At 39.6% G+C, this 21,156-nt stretch overlaps 1 protein-coding gene across 2 annotated transcripts in view; it reads right to left on the minus strand.

Moving 5' to 3' along the window:
* SRPX (sushi repeat containing protein X-linked) overlaps nt 1-21,156 on the minus strand; it is an 86,787-nt gene that overhangs the window by 42,123 nt on the left and 23,508 nt on the right. Inside the window, exon 2 of one of the 2 annotated variants that reach the window (XM_019747837.3) lies at nt 418-477. The exons of the other annotated variant lie outside the window; for it this stretch is intronic. Coding sequence (XP_019603396.2) covers nt 418-477 — 60 coding nt within the window. The remainder of the gene's footprint in view (nt 1-417; nt 478-21,156) is intronic. 2 annotated transcript variants of the gene reach the window in all.

Here is a 21,156-nt window from a genome sequence, read left to right on the forward strand (position 1 = left end):
ACATTAGCAGCACTGGGTCCAGATTTGACCTCGGGTGGTTTACTCTGGACGATTCTGGCTGTAATGTATGAATCGGGCAGGACTCATGGCTTGATTTTCACTTTCATCAGCTAGAACTTGGCTTTGCAGAAGTAAGAACAGTAAAGAAACTTACAAGAATAAAATGACCACTGGGGTGCTGAAGGTCAGCACTTCAAAGATTTCCAAATGCTTTTATTTTCTTTCTTTCATCTTTGTTTTTTGTGTTTTTTTTTAAATGGGAGCATATGCATATTAATTGTAACCGTTTTTCTCCGGACAGGTAATTAGAACTTAAATGTGTGGTCTGGTCACTTTATTATAGTCTGCTCTGCAGGGCAAAAAAGAAAGTTCTCTTGGCATCAGCAGGTCTCATTAGCACACAAGCAAAGCATTCACCTTTATATCTAGTGTGTGAGTACCCGACTTCATCGTCTTCTAGCGGTGAGTCTCCAGATCCTACAATAAAAAAGAACAGAAACTGCAGCAAGAAAAGCCACATGATATGGACGAATATTTCAAAGCATTGCTTTGGCACAGTCCATGCAAGAGGGGCTATTAGAACGCAGAGCCAAGAGTGAAAGCTTCTGTGGCCATTCATGAAGGGACAGGGAGGGGCCCTCTCAGTGAACCTGGCTGGACCGAGATGGCCAGAGCCAATTAAAACGAGCCTCAAACTGTTTGGGAATCACCATGTGCCAACAGAAATTCTGGACTCAGGATAGAAAGTCAACTTCACTCTGAGAAGAAGCCAATGTACATGAATCTCATGCCAGGGGAGACGCAGTAAAAGGTGTGTGGCTCAAACATGGCCCAGTTTCTCTAGTAGTCAAAGAACACCCAGTAGAACTGGGTGTTTATGGTACTTGAAAATCAGTCCACCCTGTGAAATGAATTTGGGTAGGGGGTAAGGAGGCAAATCAAATGTCTTAATGACAAAAGAAACAAAGCTGCTTTGGTATATTTGTAGGAAATGAGGCCTAAAATCGACAATCTGGATGTTTTTCAGAATCTCTCAACAAGCTAAAGTCAAATTGCTTGATGAGTCTTGCTACCCTTGAAAAACCACAGCCTCAGAGAGAAATTCTGTACTTAATTTTAAAATTTAAACTTATTTGGAAGTTGGAACTGAATCATTTTTAAAATATTAAATATTGAGTTTTAGTAAGTGGTCGATCTTTAATCTTTGAAGCAGTACTAGGCCCCGAACTTCAAAGCAGTATTCTTAAATTTAGAGATCTTTCCCTCTAGACTTCCTAGACTCATCACTGACCATTGAGTTGGCACCATCTTGGTCACACATTTACCTACAGGGACCTATAACTATACAGAGAAGGACACTCTCTATTATGAGGTTATTCAAATCCCCATACAGGATAAGCGAATGAGTAATGTCCCTGCTTCACTTGTATCCTTGATGAGAGATGGTGAGTATGGAAGTTGAAAGTGGAGAGGTGATGAAGGCTGGGCCATGTCCATTTGGAAAAGGTCTCCCAACTAGAGAAGCACAGTTCTATGATCTGCTTTGCTCCAGGTTTCTTCACCTGGTCTCCGGCCACCCAGACAGCACAAAACTACACAAAATCTTCATTATTCCATATCAAAAAGTAAACACGAAAACCTATATTACCCTTCAGGAAAGCAATCTAGCAACATGAATCAAAAGCCTATGTTCAAACCCCTTCATCCAGTCATTCCACTTCTGGGAATCTATCCCAAGGAAGTAATATTAAATATAGAAAAAAATGTTTATACACAAAGATTTCTTTGCAATGTCATTTATAATAGCAAAAGACTATAAACAGACCACATAGTCAATGTTATGGTTAAATAAACTATAGTGCATTTATTGGATATAATATGATGTAGCCATTAAGAATAATGTTTATAAAAAGATACAATAGTATGGAAAAAGCTTTATGTTAGAAGATTAAGTGAAAAATGTGCTATAACAAAATTATATAAATGGTGTGATTCATAACAATGTAAAACAATAAAATTCAAAATAATGGGATGCTTGTCTTCCTTCTCTTCTAAATTTTCTACTAGAAACATGTATTACTTTCATAATGGAAAATAAACTTTATTATGCATATAACTCGAAGCTTAGTTTCCAAAATACATTTTGGATATATTAGAAATGTTAAAGATTCTATTGTCCCTCCCCTCCCACCCTGCCCCCTTTTCTCTCCATATTCAGAGCTGAACTAAAATTTGTCAAAGAATTCATGGATTTTCCAACTCCATTCGGCACATTTCTAAGCGTCAAGAGACCTGTCTCATATTAAGAGCACTTCTCTCTTCCCCAGGTCATCCTGGCCTGCATATAATCTATGTAGGCAGTGAGAGGCTTACTGGCTTATTTCCTGGCTCTAAGCAAAGAAGGCAACCATCACGGGTTGGGTTCTCTGGGAAGTAGCCTCTGAGATGGAGTTCAGTGCACAGGATGTGTATTAGGGATCAACATCTGTGAAAGGCATAAGATGGGAGCAGGTTTGGACAGACGGAGAAGTCTAGCTCTGATGTCAGCCCAATGACAGACAGCCTCTCACATTGGGCTGAAATGGCTGGACCTTTATATCTCTGCCTCAGTCAGTCATTGGATATGGCCCACCTTGGGAAGGACGTGAACTTGAGCGAAGCACTATCAACAGCTGAGGCAATCTCTGGAGGAGATGAAAGCTGACGGTTGAGAACAGCATTGCCTCCAGTTGAGACAACTAGTCCTTCCTGAAGGAAGGTCTAGTTGGTGCATCTCCATGACCATCACAACATTTGCACAGTGAGAAATAACTCGAGATGTGTAATCTCATGGGGAAGGGCCTTCCATAGAGAAGGGAAGTGACTGAGACCTACTGGAGAGACAGGTGAACAGCCCTACTTTACTTGTACATCAGCATTCTAAGACACATTCATCACCTATTGTTTATTACAATGAAAATTAAACTTCTGACAATAGGGGAATGAGCAAACAAATTATCTCATATCAATAAGCTATTATGTATCCACTAATCAAGTTTGATCAAATAGAATTACTAATCAGTAGGGGGTGTCAATAAATATGTGGGGATTAACTGGATAAGCATATTAAAAAACTAAGTTTGAGGTCTGGCCTGGTGGCTCAGGCGGTTGGAGCTCCATGCTCCTAATTCCGAAGGCTGCCGGTTCGATTCCCACATGGGCCAGTGGGCTCTCAACCACAAGGTTGCCGGGTCGACTCCTCCACTCCTGGCAAGGGATGGTGGGCAGCACACCCTGCAACTAAAAGATTGAACATGGCTCCTTGAGCTGAGCTGCCACTGAGCTCCCGGATGGCTCAGTTGGTTGGAGTGTGTCCTCTCAACCACAAGGTTGCCGGTTTCGACTCCCGCAGGGGATGGTGGGCTATGCCCCCTGCAACTAGCAACGGCAACTGGACCTGGAGCTGAGCTGCGCCCTCCACAACTAAGACTGAAAGGACAACTTGAAGCTGAACGGCACCCTCCACAACTAAGATTGAAAGGACAACAACTTGAGTTGGAAAAAAGTTCTGGAAGTACACACTGTTCCCCAATAATGTCCTGTTCCCCTTCCCCAATAAAATCTTAAAAAAAAAACCCTAAATTTGAGTCTTATCTCACACCATACCAAAAAATCATTTCCAGATAGTTTATAGACCTAAATTAGAAAGCCAAAAATGTGAGAAAAAATGCAGAATATCTGCATGATCATGAGATACGGGAAGACTATTAAACAAAACATATAAACCATAACCCATAGAGGAAATTATTGGTACACTTCACTACACTATAATGTAAAACTTCAGTGCAATAAAACACACATAAACCAAATTTATAGACAAGATCCACACTGGAGTAGAAGAATTAATGGGTGAAAATTTCCATTTTTTCTATGCTTTTCAAGTTTTCTTCATTGAGCATATCATTACTTTAAAATTTTCACAAAAAACATATTGAATAAGTGTTAAAGACTAAAAAGAGTGGGTTGTGGTATCTACTATTTATTATTCTTTCCACATTATTGCAAGTCTTCACATCCCAAAGCCTTGCTACACATCTAAAGGGACTGCCACACAAACAAATGCAGGGCCAACTGTCAGAAACTGGGCTTCTATGCTCTCTGGGGTTTGAGTTTTCTCCATTTCTTCTTTCACCTGCACACACGTAACTCCTACAGTAAGCCTTGACGCTATTCATTGCCTCTAGGAGTTTCAGGGGTAAACTACATGTGTTGTTAAACCACAAGTTCAACTCAAGACCCCAAGCTCAACTCAAGCATCATTTGAAAAGTGGTAGATATTTGCCTAAAGAGATGAAACCTCCAGGTTACACCAGAGAAAAGTCTTTCTAACGAGCCAAAAGGGGACACAAAGATGGTTCACGTGACTGCCCCTAATGTAGCACCCTCCAGAGCAGAGGTAAAGCACTTTTTCTCTTCATTTCTTTGGCTAGCTCACTCATACCCAAAGCCAGGCATTCTCACTAAAGCTTTAACTTTAAAATCAGAGGCCTCAAGGCAGACATTTCAGGAGATCTCAATTCAGAATCCTGGAGGAGGCTACACTGATTAGCAACTTCTTTAGCAGCTCACTTATATTGGCCCACACACCTCTACTTATATCCCAACCCACTAACTGTCGCTCTCCTTTGCACCGATAGGCAAAGTGCAAAAGGCCTCCTCAGTAGTGCAATAAAAAGTATGCCGAGGAGGAGTGGGTCTGGTAAAAGCAAGATGGAGGATATGTGTGCAGCTGCTGCCTGCCTGCCGGGCAACCATCCTTCTTTCTTCTTGCTAAAAGACCCCAAGTTGTGTTCAGCATCAATGTACCCTTCCCCCAAGAGATGAACCTTGACGACTGTAATTCAGAAATTCCCCTTTGCCAATGATTGTTCCAGGGGTAGTCCTGAAACCCAGGATTGGCCAATGGCAAGTAAAAAGAAATCTGCTTGGGGGTGGGGCTTATGGGAAAGATTTTCTCCCTCTTAAAAGAGAGAACTGCACAAGAAGATTCTTTTGCTCTCTTTTCTCCCTTCCTGCTTTGGAAGTTATTGTATAAGGATGAATACACCTAACTCTATAGCAACCATTTTGCAACTATAAGGTAAGATGACTCAGGACTAAAGATTTTCAGCTGAGGATGGTAGAGTGGAAGGATGAAAAGAACCTGGGGTCTATGATGACCTTATTGGACTACTCAGGGGTGTCCAAACTTTTTTCAACGTTTTTTACCAAGTGCCATATGCGATAAAATACACAAACAGCTGGGCCACTCACTCGAGGTGAAGTACGTATTGCCTCACCTGGTTTATTTAAGTAAACTAAATATATTTTTTGGAATTTGCTGCGGGTCAATTAACAATGGATTGCGGGCCGCAGTTGGCCCATGGGCTGCAGTTTGGACACCCCTGGACTACTGAATCACCCTTAGCCATCTTGCCTCCATACTTCTCACTAGGTAAACAATAAATGTCCTTTCAATTGAAGTTACTGTGAGTAGCATTGTTTGTTACTTGCAGCTGAATGCATCCAACTGATACACAAATGAATGGAAAATTTACTGCCTACTATTGATAAGAGATAAAAGTGGAAAGAAAATAAAAGTATATTAGCCACTCCTCCCCCAAATTTTCCAGTTTATATTCAGCCTAAACCAATACATCAACTTCTATAAAAAATATAACCAATCTACAAAACAGACATTCTGAAGGATACAATAAGATCAGACTAACTTATTTTCAGCAGATTGTATTTACTGAAGCTTACTAAAGCAGCAAAGGAGATTCATACATACTGGGGGAAAAGGTTTTCCACAGATTCAAAGCGGCCACGGGGAGAGGAGAGAGGGAGTTTTGCTAACAAGCTCTTCTTTGTTTACAAAAGGCCATCACTTTAGAATTCTGGTTAACTGAGGTTTTCTTATGGCAACCATTAATCAGTGCTCATATGGTTTGGATTACCAGTCTTTGGAAAGAATGCTTCAGTGCTTCTTCCTCACAAATACAAATTCTACGTTGGCTTGGAAATCAGAAACTCATTGCCATGTAGGACTCTGTCCCTCAGCCGTACCTGGAGCCAATTCCATGTATAATTCTACTATCCTTACAGAAACGTCATCTAATTCAACAGATTTTCAAAGAAAGATCCACTCTTTTTCCTAAGTTCTAAAAAGTGTCTTCCTGGCCTACTGAATTCTACCCTTTCATTCTGACTATCCAGGTAAATAACATTAAGACATCAAACTCACTCTTAAGAAATATCTATTATATGTATTAGAATTATATCAGGAATTTTGATTTTAGAAGGCTACTTACTAGAGTGCTCCTTCCATTACCCTAAAGTTTTCTCACTGTAAGGTAGGCAGGAGCTGAGGAAAGAATTGAGACCAATGGAAAACGTACCCAGTTTGCTAAAACTGTATTTCTTTCTTGATTGTGATACGCAACCCAAATGAGCAGATTTGCTGGTTCTGTGTTATAATTTTAGCTCAAAGCATTGGGTTTATTTTTTGTTTTGAAGATAGCTCTGCATTCTTAACGGTTTGTCAGAAATGTTTGGTTTTACCTTCATCGTCATTATTCTAAGTATAATTTATTATCAGAAGTCCTATTTAATAATAAACAGCATCAATAATTTTATACTGAAAGCCCAAGGGAAAATAAAATTCACTTTGCAGTAGAGATTTTAACCTGAATCCCTGACCTCCTAGAGGACCAATGGAAGGGCTTTGTGGATTCTAATTACACCCTATAATCAATCAGACATGCCATTTGGTACATGAATACACTTTCCTAGGGAAAACATTTCTAACTTTCAGTAAACTTTAATGAGGATCTGTGACCCCCAAAAAATATTAAGAACCATAGTTTTATAGCATTCTTTATTATGAAGCATGTTAGAGTCCTTTGTTCAATTTACTGAAGAAGTATGTAGAATGCTCCTTGATACTTGACTCTTTTTAATATGGTACAGGAGAGATAAATATATTTCAAACAAGGTAAATGCTTATCTTCATCATATCTTTTTGGTTTTTTTCTAGATTATTGCTGTTCAACAAAACTTTCTGCAACAATGGAAATGTTCTATATCTGTGCTGTCCAATAGGGCAGCCACTACCCATATGGGTTATTAAGCACTTGAAATATGGCCAGTGCGACTGAGGAACTAAATGTTTTTATTTCACTTAATTTTAAGTAATGTCAATTTAAATAGCCATATGTGGCTAGTAACTACCATATTAGACAGCATCGGTTTAGATCTAATTAAAAAAAAATTCCATGTAGTCAATCATGTCTCTAAATTGCTCACGAGTGAGAACCGTGTCTTATCTGCTTTGTATACAATTCATAATTGGTAATTAATAAATGTTGGAAGAAAGAAAAATCTGCCTTAAGTTCCTTATGATACATAAGTCACGTGTCCTTATGCTCATATGTCTGGAGTGGTTTTATCTTATTCAGTACAGTTTTAGTATATACATTTGAACTGTGACAATACTGGAGAGATTTGGATGTTTTATAAAAAGGTATTTTGCACTATTAGAAGCCACAGGGTATTTATTTGTGGCAGCCAGATGACTTAGTGCTAGCAAATGATTTGTCAAAGGGGTTACACTGCAGCTGCAGTCCAGTGCAAAGGACATTTGAATGGCTTTTAAACAAAGATCAAATCCAGGCACTGCCAGAAAAACATCGTCTAAAGATGAAACCAAGAATATGACTGTCAAATCCTTTGTTAAATTAAGGCGATACCTCAGAGTACTTTCAGTCCCATCAAAGATCCTTTAAAGAGATGAAGGATGTGTCTCACAGATCCTCTCAAACAACAGAGAAGAGTTTGTGGCTATGAGATAAACTCTTGTCTAATGGAGTGAACTCCAAGAAGACTCATAGGAGACCCACAAAGTGCTTAATGATTTATATATGCAGAAATATCACCAGCATGACTGAGGGGGACAGAACAAGGAGTGGCCTTTGAACTCCCAGAATTCTACTGTCAGGAAGCAGGCTCATAGAGCTGCTTAGCTGTAAATAGGTGTTATCTTACATGAAAATCCTACAGGATTTATGTTCCTGAGAATCTTGTGGTGCAGATTTTACCTGAGACTATCCTTGCATGGCTCTTTTTTGCTTCCCTCCCTTACTTACAGGTTTTCCCTGAGAGCAATCCATCAAGTCACAGGCTCTGCTTCTAGGGACCCAAGTTAAGACAGATATTTAATCTCCCTAAAACTCAAATACCCCAAATCAGCCATGCCTCATAGGGTTGCCATAAAGGTTAAATGGCATTATGTATATGTTTTAAAATATTTTGTTAAAATTACTACTATCTGTGGTTTGTTTTATAAGCCATTTTATGGCTCATAATCACGTTCTATTTAATTCAGTGTATATACATTTTAGGTTTCTACTACCTTGAACTGCTATGCATATAAATGAGCTGATAAAAATATTAAAACATGACAAAATTATATCTGACCTGATACATTTTTCAAGATTTTTTAAAGCATTTAAGCATAGTCAGTCATCTCAGTGCTACCAAAGTTTTCTGTGTGTTTTTAAATTCCTCTGTCTAAACCATCTTGTATGATTTATGGTTTAGAAACATATATACAGAGGGTGCCAAAAAATGTATACACATTTTAAGAAAGGGAAAAACTGTATTAAAATTATAATACTCAATAAATACCAATAGCAAAAGATGAATACAAGTCCCGTTTGACTTCTGCAATTGCAAGAGGTGCTCAAAGTGGTTACCATCAGCATCCTGACACTTCTGATTATGGCAAATATTGTTTGGTAGACTTCTGTGGTGAGCGTGTAAACTGTTCCAACACCACAGCAGCAGAAGCAGGACTTGTTACCGTGGGAGGCCTCACGGATCTTCCCTTGTGCACATCACACACTGTACCATGTGTCTCAAGCTTACCACGAATGCGTGCAATTGTTAGGCATGTTGGAGGTTCTGTCACAGACTCACGCCTCCACTGCCGTTGTACTTCCACAACGTTCTCAAATTTCAAGTACCACTTCAAAATGGTCTTGTGCTCCTCAAACGACAACCGTGCTTCTGCCATTTTCTTTGTCCTGCCTGTCACATGGTGATGCTAGCATTCATTTAATTAATGCCATCTTTTGAGTGAATGTCATACTACACATTGCTACTGAAATTCAATTCAACTTCAAAAAGTAATACATAGATAACAGCTCTTAAAATGTGTACATTTTTGACACCCCTGGTATATTATATTATATTATATCATATCATATTGTATATTATTCACCAGGAAAAGCCACATACTCAATACTCTCTAGTAAAATAAATTGTTGTCAAGCCCAGTCCATGAATTCAGACAATCAGATGACAAAATTTGCCTTAGAAAAAAGTGACTTTCAGGCTCAAGCTATTACCATAGTTTATCCTTTGAGGCAGGAAAACCCCTGTGGTTCCCTATATGCCTTCGTGACCTAAATATCTTTACAAAATGGGAGCCTACAGAAAGTAATTTTATTGCTATGAAGTATTACTACTGAGTCTCTCACATTCTTGTGGCTCTTGCTAACACACATGAATGTTCAGTCCTTTGGGGGGACCCCAAGGAAGGGTGGGCAGAGTGGTAAATTCCCTGAGTAAATTCGCAAGGGCTTCATAGCTAGAAAGTCCCAATACATGGTGGGCTATTGAAAAAGCACAGGAGTGAGTCCCACATGCCTGGCTGGCAGGCAAGACCTGCTCTGTTATGTCTTGGCAAAGTTTTGAGACAGGAGAGATGTCTAGGAGCCGTGTATGAATGTGCATGTTTGAAGGAGTAGAGCAGAGAAGATAATGCAGCTTTTCAAGAGCATCAACTTCAACTCCAAGTCACAGGCCCTGAACAACTACACAGAGTGCCAGAAACTATAAATAAGTCACTCTTCCTTGGAAGCCTTACTTCTCTAAATCAGTGGCAGATGAACAGATGAAAGCTCCAGGGTAAGAAAAGGAGGAGGGAGAACACACAGAGAAGATGCCCGTTCCAACCAAAAAAAGGAATCCAGAAAGATTGGTCTCAACCTTTTGCTAATCGTGGGGAATCAATTGAACGAAATGTTTATTACCAGTGTTTTCCTTGGGGGAGAATATATCAGATAGGACAAGTTTACAGGCTATCTCAGACATTCACCTCACCGTACACCCCTCATTCTCCTTCTCCATCATGGTCCCAAGTCCTTCACATGTGCCAACAATCAACTAAAGTACTATGTTTCAAACTTTTGACCCAATTTAATGGGTCACAAGTAGTATTTCTGTAGTGAAACAGAATAGAAAGTGTCAGGGTTCATTGCACATATTACAGATAAATACTACTTTGTGCAACTTTTATTTCAATTATATAGTGTATGTGTGGTAGGGTGTCCCCAGTTTGCATGAGACAGTCCCATTTTGACTGTTGTCCAGCATTATTATCAACCGCACTCCTTTTCACATTCAAAAATGTCTTGATGGGACAATAAATAATATCTTCACCCTAATAATAAGTCACAGTAGAATATATTTCTTCATATGAGTCTTAGTCACAAAAATTAGAAAAGGAGTGATTTAGAATATTTTGAAGACCCACAGCCTTGTTTAGTTAATAGTTTCTTTCCTCAAAATGAAGACATTTGACTATCTGAGAAAGGTTGCTTGGGGCAGCAATGGAAGCCCTTGCTTTCCCCTGATTTGTTCAGGATGTAGATGTTCTATTCCATGAAATAAATGTGAAGCAGGGACCGAGTTTCCTCAACCACTCATGGCCATCCTCTCTGGTAGGATGCAATTGCAAGAGCCCTGGGATTAAGTTCCAGCCCCTCTACTAACTGTGTGGTTGGTCTTGACTGCAGAATCCAGTTTCCTTCCCTGAGCCTCAGTTTGCTCATCTGTAAAAGGGAATGACAGTAGTGGGGAGAAGAGTGCAGTACATGTTTTCAAATCATGTTCCCTCAGAACCTTTCCATCTTTGACTTCTAGTTGGGATGATTGTAGTTAAGCAAATCAACTTGCCCTCGAACTAGTAATAAACAATTAGTATGGTGCATCACTCTAAACTTCGTGAGGTCCATTCATTTCTATTGCTTCTTTAAGTCCTCCGTGCAACCCCATGAGGTAGGTATCATCCAAGGACTAGAATGTAAAACTGGGGAGGGCAGTGACTCTTGGCTACCTTGTTCATGACTGTGCTCTCAGCTCGGAGAATGAAATGAACATCAGTTACAAGAGAAACAAGGATTGAGCTCTTCTGACCATAAATCTTATGCACTTTCACAGATGCTTATTTCTGTCTTCATGCCTTTGCACAACCAACCTGAAGAACCCTTCTCCTGCTCAGTCCCTTTACTGTTTTAAAAGCTACTTCAAAGCCTAGCTCCTCTAGTTTGTCTTTTCTAATCTGTAAATTCTATTTACATTGAGATGAATTAGCACTGATCTTACACTGTTTGGGATTTTCAGAAGTGATTTCAGACGTGTGTAGGCTCTGTGTTCCCAACTAGACTTCAAACTCCTCGGGAATATGATTGGGTTTTGTTTCCATTTAGCGCCCCAATGAAACTAACAAGGCGCCTCTCCACCCAGAGTCCCTCTCAAAAGGGTTCTTCCCTCTGAAACTTTACATACTACTGATCTACTTGAGCAGTTCACCAGTGTCATCTCCCTTGGTAAAGGTTGTACTTACAGAAACAGATACTGTGTTTAAGATTCAAAAAAGCTTCCCAAATAAAGCTACAATGGGTACATTGTTCTTGGCAGTAAACCAGTGGGGTAATTTACAAAATTCTGGCACATTATGGCAAAACTGAGAACAACAGGATTTAGGAAAGAAAGATACTAAGAAAATGAAAGCAGTATGTAATGAGAATGGAAGGCAGCAAGCCTTTAATTGCACAGCTGTAGAATGATATGTTAATACAGTAAGTTAAATGGGGGGAGAAGGGGAGTGGGAGGGAGAGACAGAGAAGACTGTGAAAAAAGACACTTCCAGAAAACAGCCCTTAAATGAACATCATGAGAATTCTGTAAGTGACAGGCCACAGCCTACTCAGCTGAAACCTGCGGCTTCGTCCTTCTGGAACATTCTCTATTTCCCTGACAGAAGATGGAACACCAGCACCCATGGATGAAAACTTCGATTTCACTTGAAGCCTTTCATGCACTATTTATTTGGCCAACTCTGCCTGTGATAGGAGGTAGAATGGTTTCTTTTCTGAATAGCTTCTCTCTTTGATTTTTGAAAGCATCCATTTTTTTTATTCAGTGCCCTTGAATTGACACTCACACACTGGCTGCTGTCAGTTAGTATTATCTTCACTGGAAGAATCAAGTTCTGGGGGAAAAGGGTAGAAATGAACTGATGGTAATTCTGATTTTCAAAATGACAATCTGCAGTACAGCATAGGGAAGATAGTCAACGGTATTGTAACAGTTATATATGAGGTCAGAGGGGTAGTAGATTGGGCGGGGGTTATCACTTTGTGAGGTGTGTAAATGTCTATTGTGTGGCTTTGTATACCTGAAATTTTTTTTTAAATGACAATCTGCAGGCCTTGTGCAATACCTGTTGGGAGAGGCCAAACTCCAATACATAATGCCTGGCCCTACCCCTTTCTAGGTGTGATAGACATCTACTGTGTTCTTCTAAGTGAAACAGGACTCCTCCCTTTGGAGGAGGGCATCATTCCCCATCCCACCCATGTGGTTCTAGCAGTAATGACTTGATCTTATCCCCTGACCGTGGGGATGACCACATGACCCCAGCTGAGACAATCAGACCCTTCAGAGGATTCTTCTCTGGTCGTAAAATAAGGAAGACATGAGCCCTGTAGTTGCAAAGGTCAAGGCTCATAGTGAACGCTAATCCAAGAGAATGAACTTGTCAGAGAAAAGCAGAGACGAAACAGAGAGAAAGAGAGATCTCACAGTATTTGAGCCCTTCTAGCATTCCTGGGGCCTACTAGCATACCCCTTACCCTTACATAACACAATAAAATCTCCCTTTTGCCAAAGCTAGCTCAAGATGTCACTTGCCATCAAGAGTTCTGACTTAAACAGTAGGCCATCAATTCATATTTGAATGAAATGAATGACCAAAACATATGGCATGACATCTGGTTTGGGATAAGAAATCCGTCTTGGCATATCACCTCTGATTCCTTTTTTAAAACAATACTATAGCTCAGACTTAAAACACGTTAGTGTGCTCTTCAACAAATGTAGTGGGACTAGCTTGATTTTTAATAAAATACATTAGATCAGAATAGGCAAAGAAGTAAACACTTGTAACACACTGTACATAGTAAAGGTTTATGAAACTTTTGTTTCAGGAATGTATATTTCATGGATTCCAAAAAGCACTTTTTTTACATTTTAATTTCTCTGAACTTGCGGTGACCTTTACAATCAATGGAATGGTGTAATTTAATTGGCATCACTTTTCTCTTCTTTAATGGTACCTAAAATAACAGTGCCTCTGAAAACCAATGGAATCTTAAATTGGATGACATATCATGTGCATGTATGTATGTGTTCTGGATTGTGATATAAAATATATTTCTTACTGCAGGTAGCAAAAGAATTTGAAAGTAATTGCATTACACCATTTATCTAGGAATCCCAAGTTGATAATCAAACAGAGTAATCTTTGCTATACATATCAATTAAGGCACTCATCCATTCTAATATTTACATAATGCCTTAACACAACCAATTACACAAAGGGTTCCCAAAATGGCTTCCTTTTCTCGTTGTGGAAACTGCCTGATCTTGACCGGCAAGCTTCAAGTAGCAGAACAGGCAAATGGGAGTAATCCATTGGATCAACGGGCTCCTGGTGTTATACAACAAATACGACATGCAGGCCCCTTTCAAAGAAAGGCCCAGGTTGGCTTGTAACCCTGCCAGGATTTCAAGACACTGATGACAAGGGATCCCAAGTGCCTTTTACCTACAAATGACGGTGTCCCAAAAGTGCATTTAGTTGTTTGTAACATGAACTTGGCTTTCCCTTGGAAACCATATTATAAATGGTGACCAGAGCCCCTGGGGAGTCCATTTTAACTTAAGAGCCATTTTAAGTCACAATGTAGTCCAACTCTAGATGTGTCTGGGGGTGATTCCAATACCCACTAAAAGGAGAGGATATTTCCCCCCTCTCTAGTGCCTGCTACATCCCACATCTGCTGCTTCCCATGCCCATCGTGGAACACGGTATTCGGGCTCATTCTATTCCCAGTGCTATCATCCTGCTAGTTGGCAGTCTTGATCTGCTGACCTAGAGTCTAACAAAGAGACTAATATGGATTTGGATATTTATATGCATCCTGGTTTCCCTTACCGAGAAGCCTCTGGTCCAAGAATTCAAAGCTCAGAAATTCCAGGTCCAAATACAAACTACCATTTTTATGTCTTGGCTGCTCTGAAGGATGCTGCAACTTGTCCATACAGGAACCTGCAGGCATGTTGGACCCTTCCCAGCCCCTTGAGGTAGAAGGGCCTGCAGTGACAAGCTCCTTTCGTCCTTCCACCGGCACCTCACGTCATCAGTAACCTCCAGGGTCAAGGCAAGACTGTTTGCAGGGAGGCAACTGATGGAGCTAATCAGGTCTCCATTTGCAGGGATAAGGCCAATTCTCAGAAACCATGGGCCAGTGAAGAAGGAAGTGTAAACCTTTAAGGAAACTTTGCCACAGTCGTGTCTTTCTGAGCAATTTTCTAACACCCTGATGAGTCCAGGGTAAAAAGGAAGCAGCCTTCATCAACAAGACAAATAATAACAAGTGTTGGAGAGGCTGTGGAGAAAAAGGAACCCTCATACACTGTTGATGGGAATGCAGACTGGTGCAGCCGTTATGGAAGGCAGTGTGGAGGTTCCTCAAAAAATTATGAATAGAATTGCCATATGACCCAGCAATCCCTCTCCTGGGTATCTACCAAAAAAAAATCTGAAAACATTTATACATAAAGACACGTGTGCTCCAATGTACGTTGCAGCTTTATTTACAGTGGCCAAGACATGGAAACAACCAAAATGTCCTCCGATAGATAGATGAATGGATAAAGAAGTTGTGGTAGATATACACAATGGAATACTATTCGGCGGTAAGAAAAGATGAAATAGGACCATTTGTGACAACATGGATGGATCTTGAGAGTATGATGCTAAGCGAAATAAGTCAGACAGAAAAAGCAGAGAACCATATGATTTCACTGATATGTGGTATATAAACCAAAAACGAGAGAACAAGACAAACAAATGAGAAACAAAAACTCATAGACACAGACAGTAGTTTAATGGTTACCAGAGGGTAAGGGGGGTGGGGGATGGGAGATGAGGGTAAGGGGGATCAAATATATGGTGATGGAAGGAGAACTAACTCTGGGTGGTGAACACACAATGGGATTTATAGATGATGTAATACAGAATTGTACACCTGAAATCTATGTAACTTTACTAACAACTGTCACCCCAATAAACTTTAATTGAAAAAAAAGGAAGCAGCCAAATAAAAGGTAAATGAAATGAAGTAGCAGGTGATTCCTCTAACCTTCCATCACACAGGACAGCTCTGTGCAGCACCACCTCATTCGGCCTTATTGGCCAAAGTTGACACCAGTGAGTCCTAATGCAGGTGCCTGCGGCTTGTAAGGGAGAAGAAGGACCTACTACCAGTATTTAGTGAATAGAAACTACCCCAGGCACTGCCCTGGCTGATTTACATAAAATATTTAATTACATCAATGTGGGCACATTCCTATCCAAAAGGAAGGGGAAAGGCAAGCACTATTTTGCATCACTTACAACAGTTGTCAGTAATTGTATTGTTGGTATTGACCTCTGAAAGTTTTTCTAGATGTATGGGATTTGTGGCATATTCAGATTCTATACAGCAAAATCAAATCGAATTGGGGATGGGATCTTTTTCATCATTAAGGATGCACCGGAAAAGTAAGACATGGGTATTAGAGCATGAATGCTGATGTCTCCTAGAACTATCTGAGCAAGGAATTGCAAATGAAAAATTAAGGCAGGAAGTAAATTGTAAACATCCTAGACAAATTTCCTCTCCTCCCCCAGGTAAACACACACGGAAATCCTCAAGTGTTAGCAAATGGCAACTCTGTTTTATTGTGAAATCTTGAACAAGTGATCGGGTAAACATCGCCAGGGAGACTTTTCTAGTTTGTGAATCTGAGGAGGGCAGTTTGAGGAGATACAAGTGTCCTTCGATTCCTCAAATTACCAGATTCCTCTGGTTCAATCCCATGAATACATTTAAAAGTAACTATAGGTTGGAAAGGGAGTCAATTTCAAAGTCAAGCAATTAGGACTCTATTTCAGGCATAGGAGCCATTGTAACCTGACCGTGCACATACAAAAATCAACTAAAAAATTCTGAATGAATTTTTTGTTTAAATTTTGAAATGCACTTTGAGTTTGCATGAAAGTAGGGAATACTCAGAAGCCAAAGCCTTTGCAAAAGAGGGAACCTGGTCAGGTAAGCAGATGTTGAAGCTCACCTTTCATGGAGGACAACTGCCAAAATTGAGCTTTAATATCCATGGACTGGTGAAGATTCAGGTACGGAAGACAAACCGCCAGGGACCACTCAAGAGTGGCAGTTTCAGAGGAGACCTCCCACCTCCCCTCACCACCACCACCCCCCCACAGAGCTGATACACCAGAGGTCTACAAACTCAGTGTAAAGGGTGAACTAGATATAAATCCATCCTGTGAACCAGGGCTACAAAGAATATTTCTTCTCTTGTACCCTGGCACTGAATAGAAGATGAAAAAAACCCTCCCATGAGAATTCATAACCACATTATTAGTGCTATTATATTACTGAAATCTCATTAATAATGATAATTAAAACCATAGTGATACCATTTCACACACAATCAGTCTGCCAAAAATTTAAAAGTCTAACAAGATCAAGTGTTGACAAGGATGTTGAGCAGTAGAAACACACACTGGCGGCAAAAGTTTAAATTAGTACAATGTCTATAGTAAATGATTTGTATTATTGAACAAAGTCAAAGTTATACATGTACTGTTATCCAGCAATTCCACTCCTAAGTATTCATTCTAGAGGAATCCCTTCGCATTGTTCCAGGGAAATGGACAAGAATCTTCCCAACAACACTGTTTGTCATAACATAAAACTAGTAACAACCAAAGGACACATCAAGAGTAGCATGAATAGACTATGGTCTATTTACACAATGGGATTCTATACAGTAATGTGAATGAACAAACTACAACCACGTGCAACAATATGAACAAATCTTAAGAATCTAATGTTGAGGGCCGGCCCGGTGGCTCAGGCGGTTGGAGCTCCATGCTCCTAACTCCGAAGGCTGCCAGTTCGATTCCCACATGGGCCAGTGGGCTCTCAACCACAAGGTTGCCAGTTCAATTCCTCGAGTCCCGCAAGGGATGGTGGGCTCCGCCCCCTGCAACTAAGATTGAACACGGCACCTTGAGCTGAGCTGCCTCCCGGTTGGCTCAGTTGGTTGGAGTGCGGGATCTCAACCACAAGGTTGCAGGTTCGACTCCCGCAAGGGATGGTGGGCTGCACGCCCTGCAACTAGCAACAACAACTGGACCTGGAGCTGAGCTGCGCCCTCCACAACTAAGATTGAAAGGACAGCAACTTGACTTGGAAAAAAGTCCTGGAAGTACACACTGTTCCCCAATAAAGTCCTGTTCTCCCCCCTAAAAAAAAAGCCTTAAAAAATAAAAAAAAATAAAGAATCTAATGTTGAGAGAGAAAAACAAGTTGCAGAAGAATAAATTCAGTATGAGTCCATTTATGCAAAGGTCGAAAACATGCAAAAGTAAATACTATATTGTTAGAGGTACAGATTTGGAAGTACTACAAAAAGTCAAAGGAATGACAAACCTGAAGTTAGGATATCTGTTACCTCTGAGGAAATAAAAGGGAATCCAGCAAGGGCATAGCGAGGACTTCAAGATAACGTTTATAGTTTTTTTGGTAATATTTTTTTTATTAAACTGGCTGGTCAGTACAAAGGTATTTGTTGTTTTATTACATATTATATAAAGATTCTTTTGTTCCAGTCAATGTTTAATTTTTAAAAAACCGCATTTTTTTTCAACCAGAGCAATTATAATGTATTTGATGTAAAAAAGTTTGTTTGTTAGGTTGGTTTCTCATTTGTTTGCAATTAAAAGAACTTGTTTATCCTAGATGTGCTTTTAAGAATGACAATTTGGGCCTCAATTAAAAGGCATATTTGCCAATAAAATTAGAGAATCTTAGATCTGGAAATGCTCTGGGAAGATGATCTGATGCAGACACCAGATCCAAGGACTGAGAGTTTCCCAATGAATATTCAAAGTCTGGAGCCATAGCTGTCCCAGCCTACTCTCAAGCAGCTGTCAATACTTTACCTCTAGGATGGTCTAAAGTTCTTCTTTAAAGTCTACCTAAAATCTTTCTTGCTTTTAATACGTATGCCAATATCCTACCATTGTCATTATCAATGCTCAGAAGAAACTTTCTGTGTGATAAACTTGGGAAATGGGTGATGTGAATATGTCACGATACACAGAGAAGGCCTCTTGGAGTTTAGGCAACAAAACTGGGTCGGGGCAGCTGGATGGCTCAGTTGGTTAGAGCGTGAGCCCTGAAAAACAGGGTTGCCAGTTCAATTACCACATAGGATGGTGGGCTGCACCCCCTGCAACTAAAGACTGAAAACGGCAACTGGCAACTAGACTTGGAGCTGAGCTGAGCCCTCCACAACTAGACTGAAGGACAATGACTTGGAGATGATGGGTCCTGGAGAAACACACTGTCCCCCAATATTCCTCAATAAAATAAAATAAAAACTGGGTCAAATGGACCCAAGACCTAGTCCATGAAGTCACCCAAGTAGACACAACTTCCTACCCATCTCTGCAATGGAAAGTTGGGGTTCTGAATCTAGACTGCCCAGGGAGAAAGAAGGACAAGGAAGTGCTGATCACCATGGCAAGATGAGAAGGAATTTAAAGTCTGGGAAAGAACAAAAGGGGAAAAACTTACAAATTAAATCCATAAAATACATTTTCCCAAACAGATTAGAAAAACTTAAAAAGATCAGCAATATCTAGTGTTAGACAGTCTTATATATTGCTTTTAGATGTGCAATTAATAAGATTTTTTCTAGAAAGTAAACTGGCAATACACGTGAAAACCCTTACAAATACACATGCACCTTGAGCCAGCCACTACCAAAATTCATCCTGAGGAAGCAATCAGAGAAGTGTGCATAAACAAGGATGTTTGTTGTGACGGTGTTTATATTAATACTAACAAAAAGTTGAAAATACTCTAATGTCCATCAAGAGAGGACTAACTAAACAAATTGGGATATAGCTATTAAAAGTAACAATACAAATAGTAATGAAATGATAATGGTATGGATACTAAAGAATGGGGGTGCTAATGTCAATAAGTTTGAAATGTATTAAAAAAACGAGATGTACTGATGGATAGAATGATGGATAGACATGCAATGAAACATATGTAAATATTAATTGTAGAATCTACTTGGTACCATATGGTTGTTTACCATAAAAATGCTTTCAACTTTTCAGTATGTTTGAAATTTTTGCCAACATTTTGTTTACACCACGAATTTTAAGTTTATGAAAAGCAGATTACCCAAAAATGGAAAATAACATTTTTTAAATTATACAAATGTTTGCATAGAATAGAGCCTAGAAAGATAAACACCAATATTAAAAGTGGTTATATCTGGGTGGTAGATTATAGGTAATTTGACTTTCCTTTTTATTGTTTATGCTTTTCTGTCTTTTCAGATTTTTTTCCAATAGTCCAGTGATTCTTTTACAATTATTTAATAAAGTTATTTGACAGAGAGAGAGAAAATAACTAATGGGTAACAAGACTTATTGGGGTTATCACTTTGTGAGGTATATAAAGGTCTAATCACTATTTTGTTTTGTACACCTGAAACTGAAAAAAAAAAAAAAAGTATCAAGAATGGAAAGCAGGAAAGAGGTGGAGTAGAGCAAAGGAGTAGAGCAGGGAGCTGAAGCCCAAAGCCTAGATGGGTTGTGTGGACCCTTCTGTTGCTGCATGAGCTTGCTTCCAAGACCCCAGCCCCAAACACAGTCATGCCCTGTGGGGAATCGGGCAGCTTCTGAGATTGCCTGCTACTCCTCCGGTCATGTGGAAGAATCACTAAATTAGTGATTAGACGAGGGCAACATCTTTAATTTTTAAAAATGTATTTTTCAATTACAGTTGACATAGAATATTGTATTAGTTTCAGGTGTACAACACAGTAATTAGACATTTATATAACTCACAAAGTGATCACCCCAATAATTCTAGTACCCATCTGCTACCATACATTTGTTATTACCATATTATTGACTATATTCCCTATGCTGTACTTTACATCCCCGTGACAATTATTTTGCCCCAGAGGGCAACATCTTGTTCACCCTATTATGATACAAACTGCCCAGACTCCGTATGATTCAATATAAATGAGGAGCTCTAAAGTTACAAGATAAAGATAAAAATCTTTATCTTGAAGATCAGTGGAAAAATGAACAGATTAAAACCAGATTTTCTCAACCCCTGCTGTGGTTCTTGTCACCTCCATGGAGATGACCCATCATCAGACTAGGAAAAGCCACACATTAGGAAGAGGGGCTTGGAACAGAGTGCTGAGCCCCCAGCTGGCTGCTTTACCTCAAATTTCCACATTAGGGAAAGCACATCTCAGGGCCTGCAAGAATGTAGAGAGCAGACTGTGGAATTATTCCTCATAATCACTGGAAAACTAAAGGAAACCAAAGAAGTATAAAAGACTAAGAATAGGCAAGTTTCAAACCCATAAAAATATGGAGTGTGTGTAAAGCATAGACGTGAAAAAGTTCAATTCTATCCTAAGCTTTATTTTAGAACATATTATTAAACAGAAAAAGTGTGAGAATTTTTTTTTAATGGTAATGATTTGGAATCAGCATTGGTTTAAAAAGGAAAAAATCAGGACAAAGTAACCTCATTTTCTTGATTTACTTAAGAGAATGCCTCCTCTGACACAACACATCTCGTTTGCACAAAGGCCCATACACCTCCATCT

This window comes from Rhinolophus sinicus, chromosome 18 (genome assembly GCF_057876585.1).
Source record: "Rhinolophus sinicus isolate RSI-liver-muscle chromosome 18, RSI-T2T, whole genome shotgun sequence".
NCBI lineage: Eukaryota > Metazoa > Chordata > Mammalia > Chiroptera > Rhinolophidae > Rhinolophus > Rhinolophus sinicus.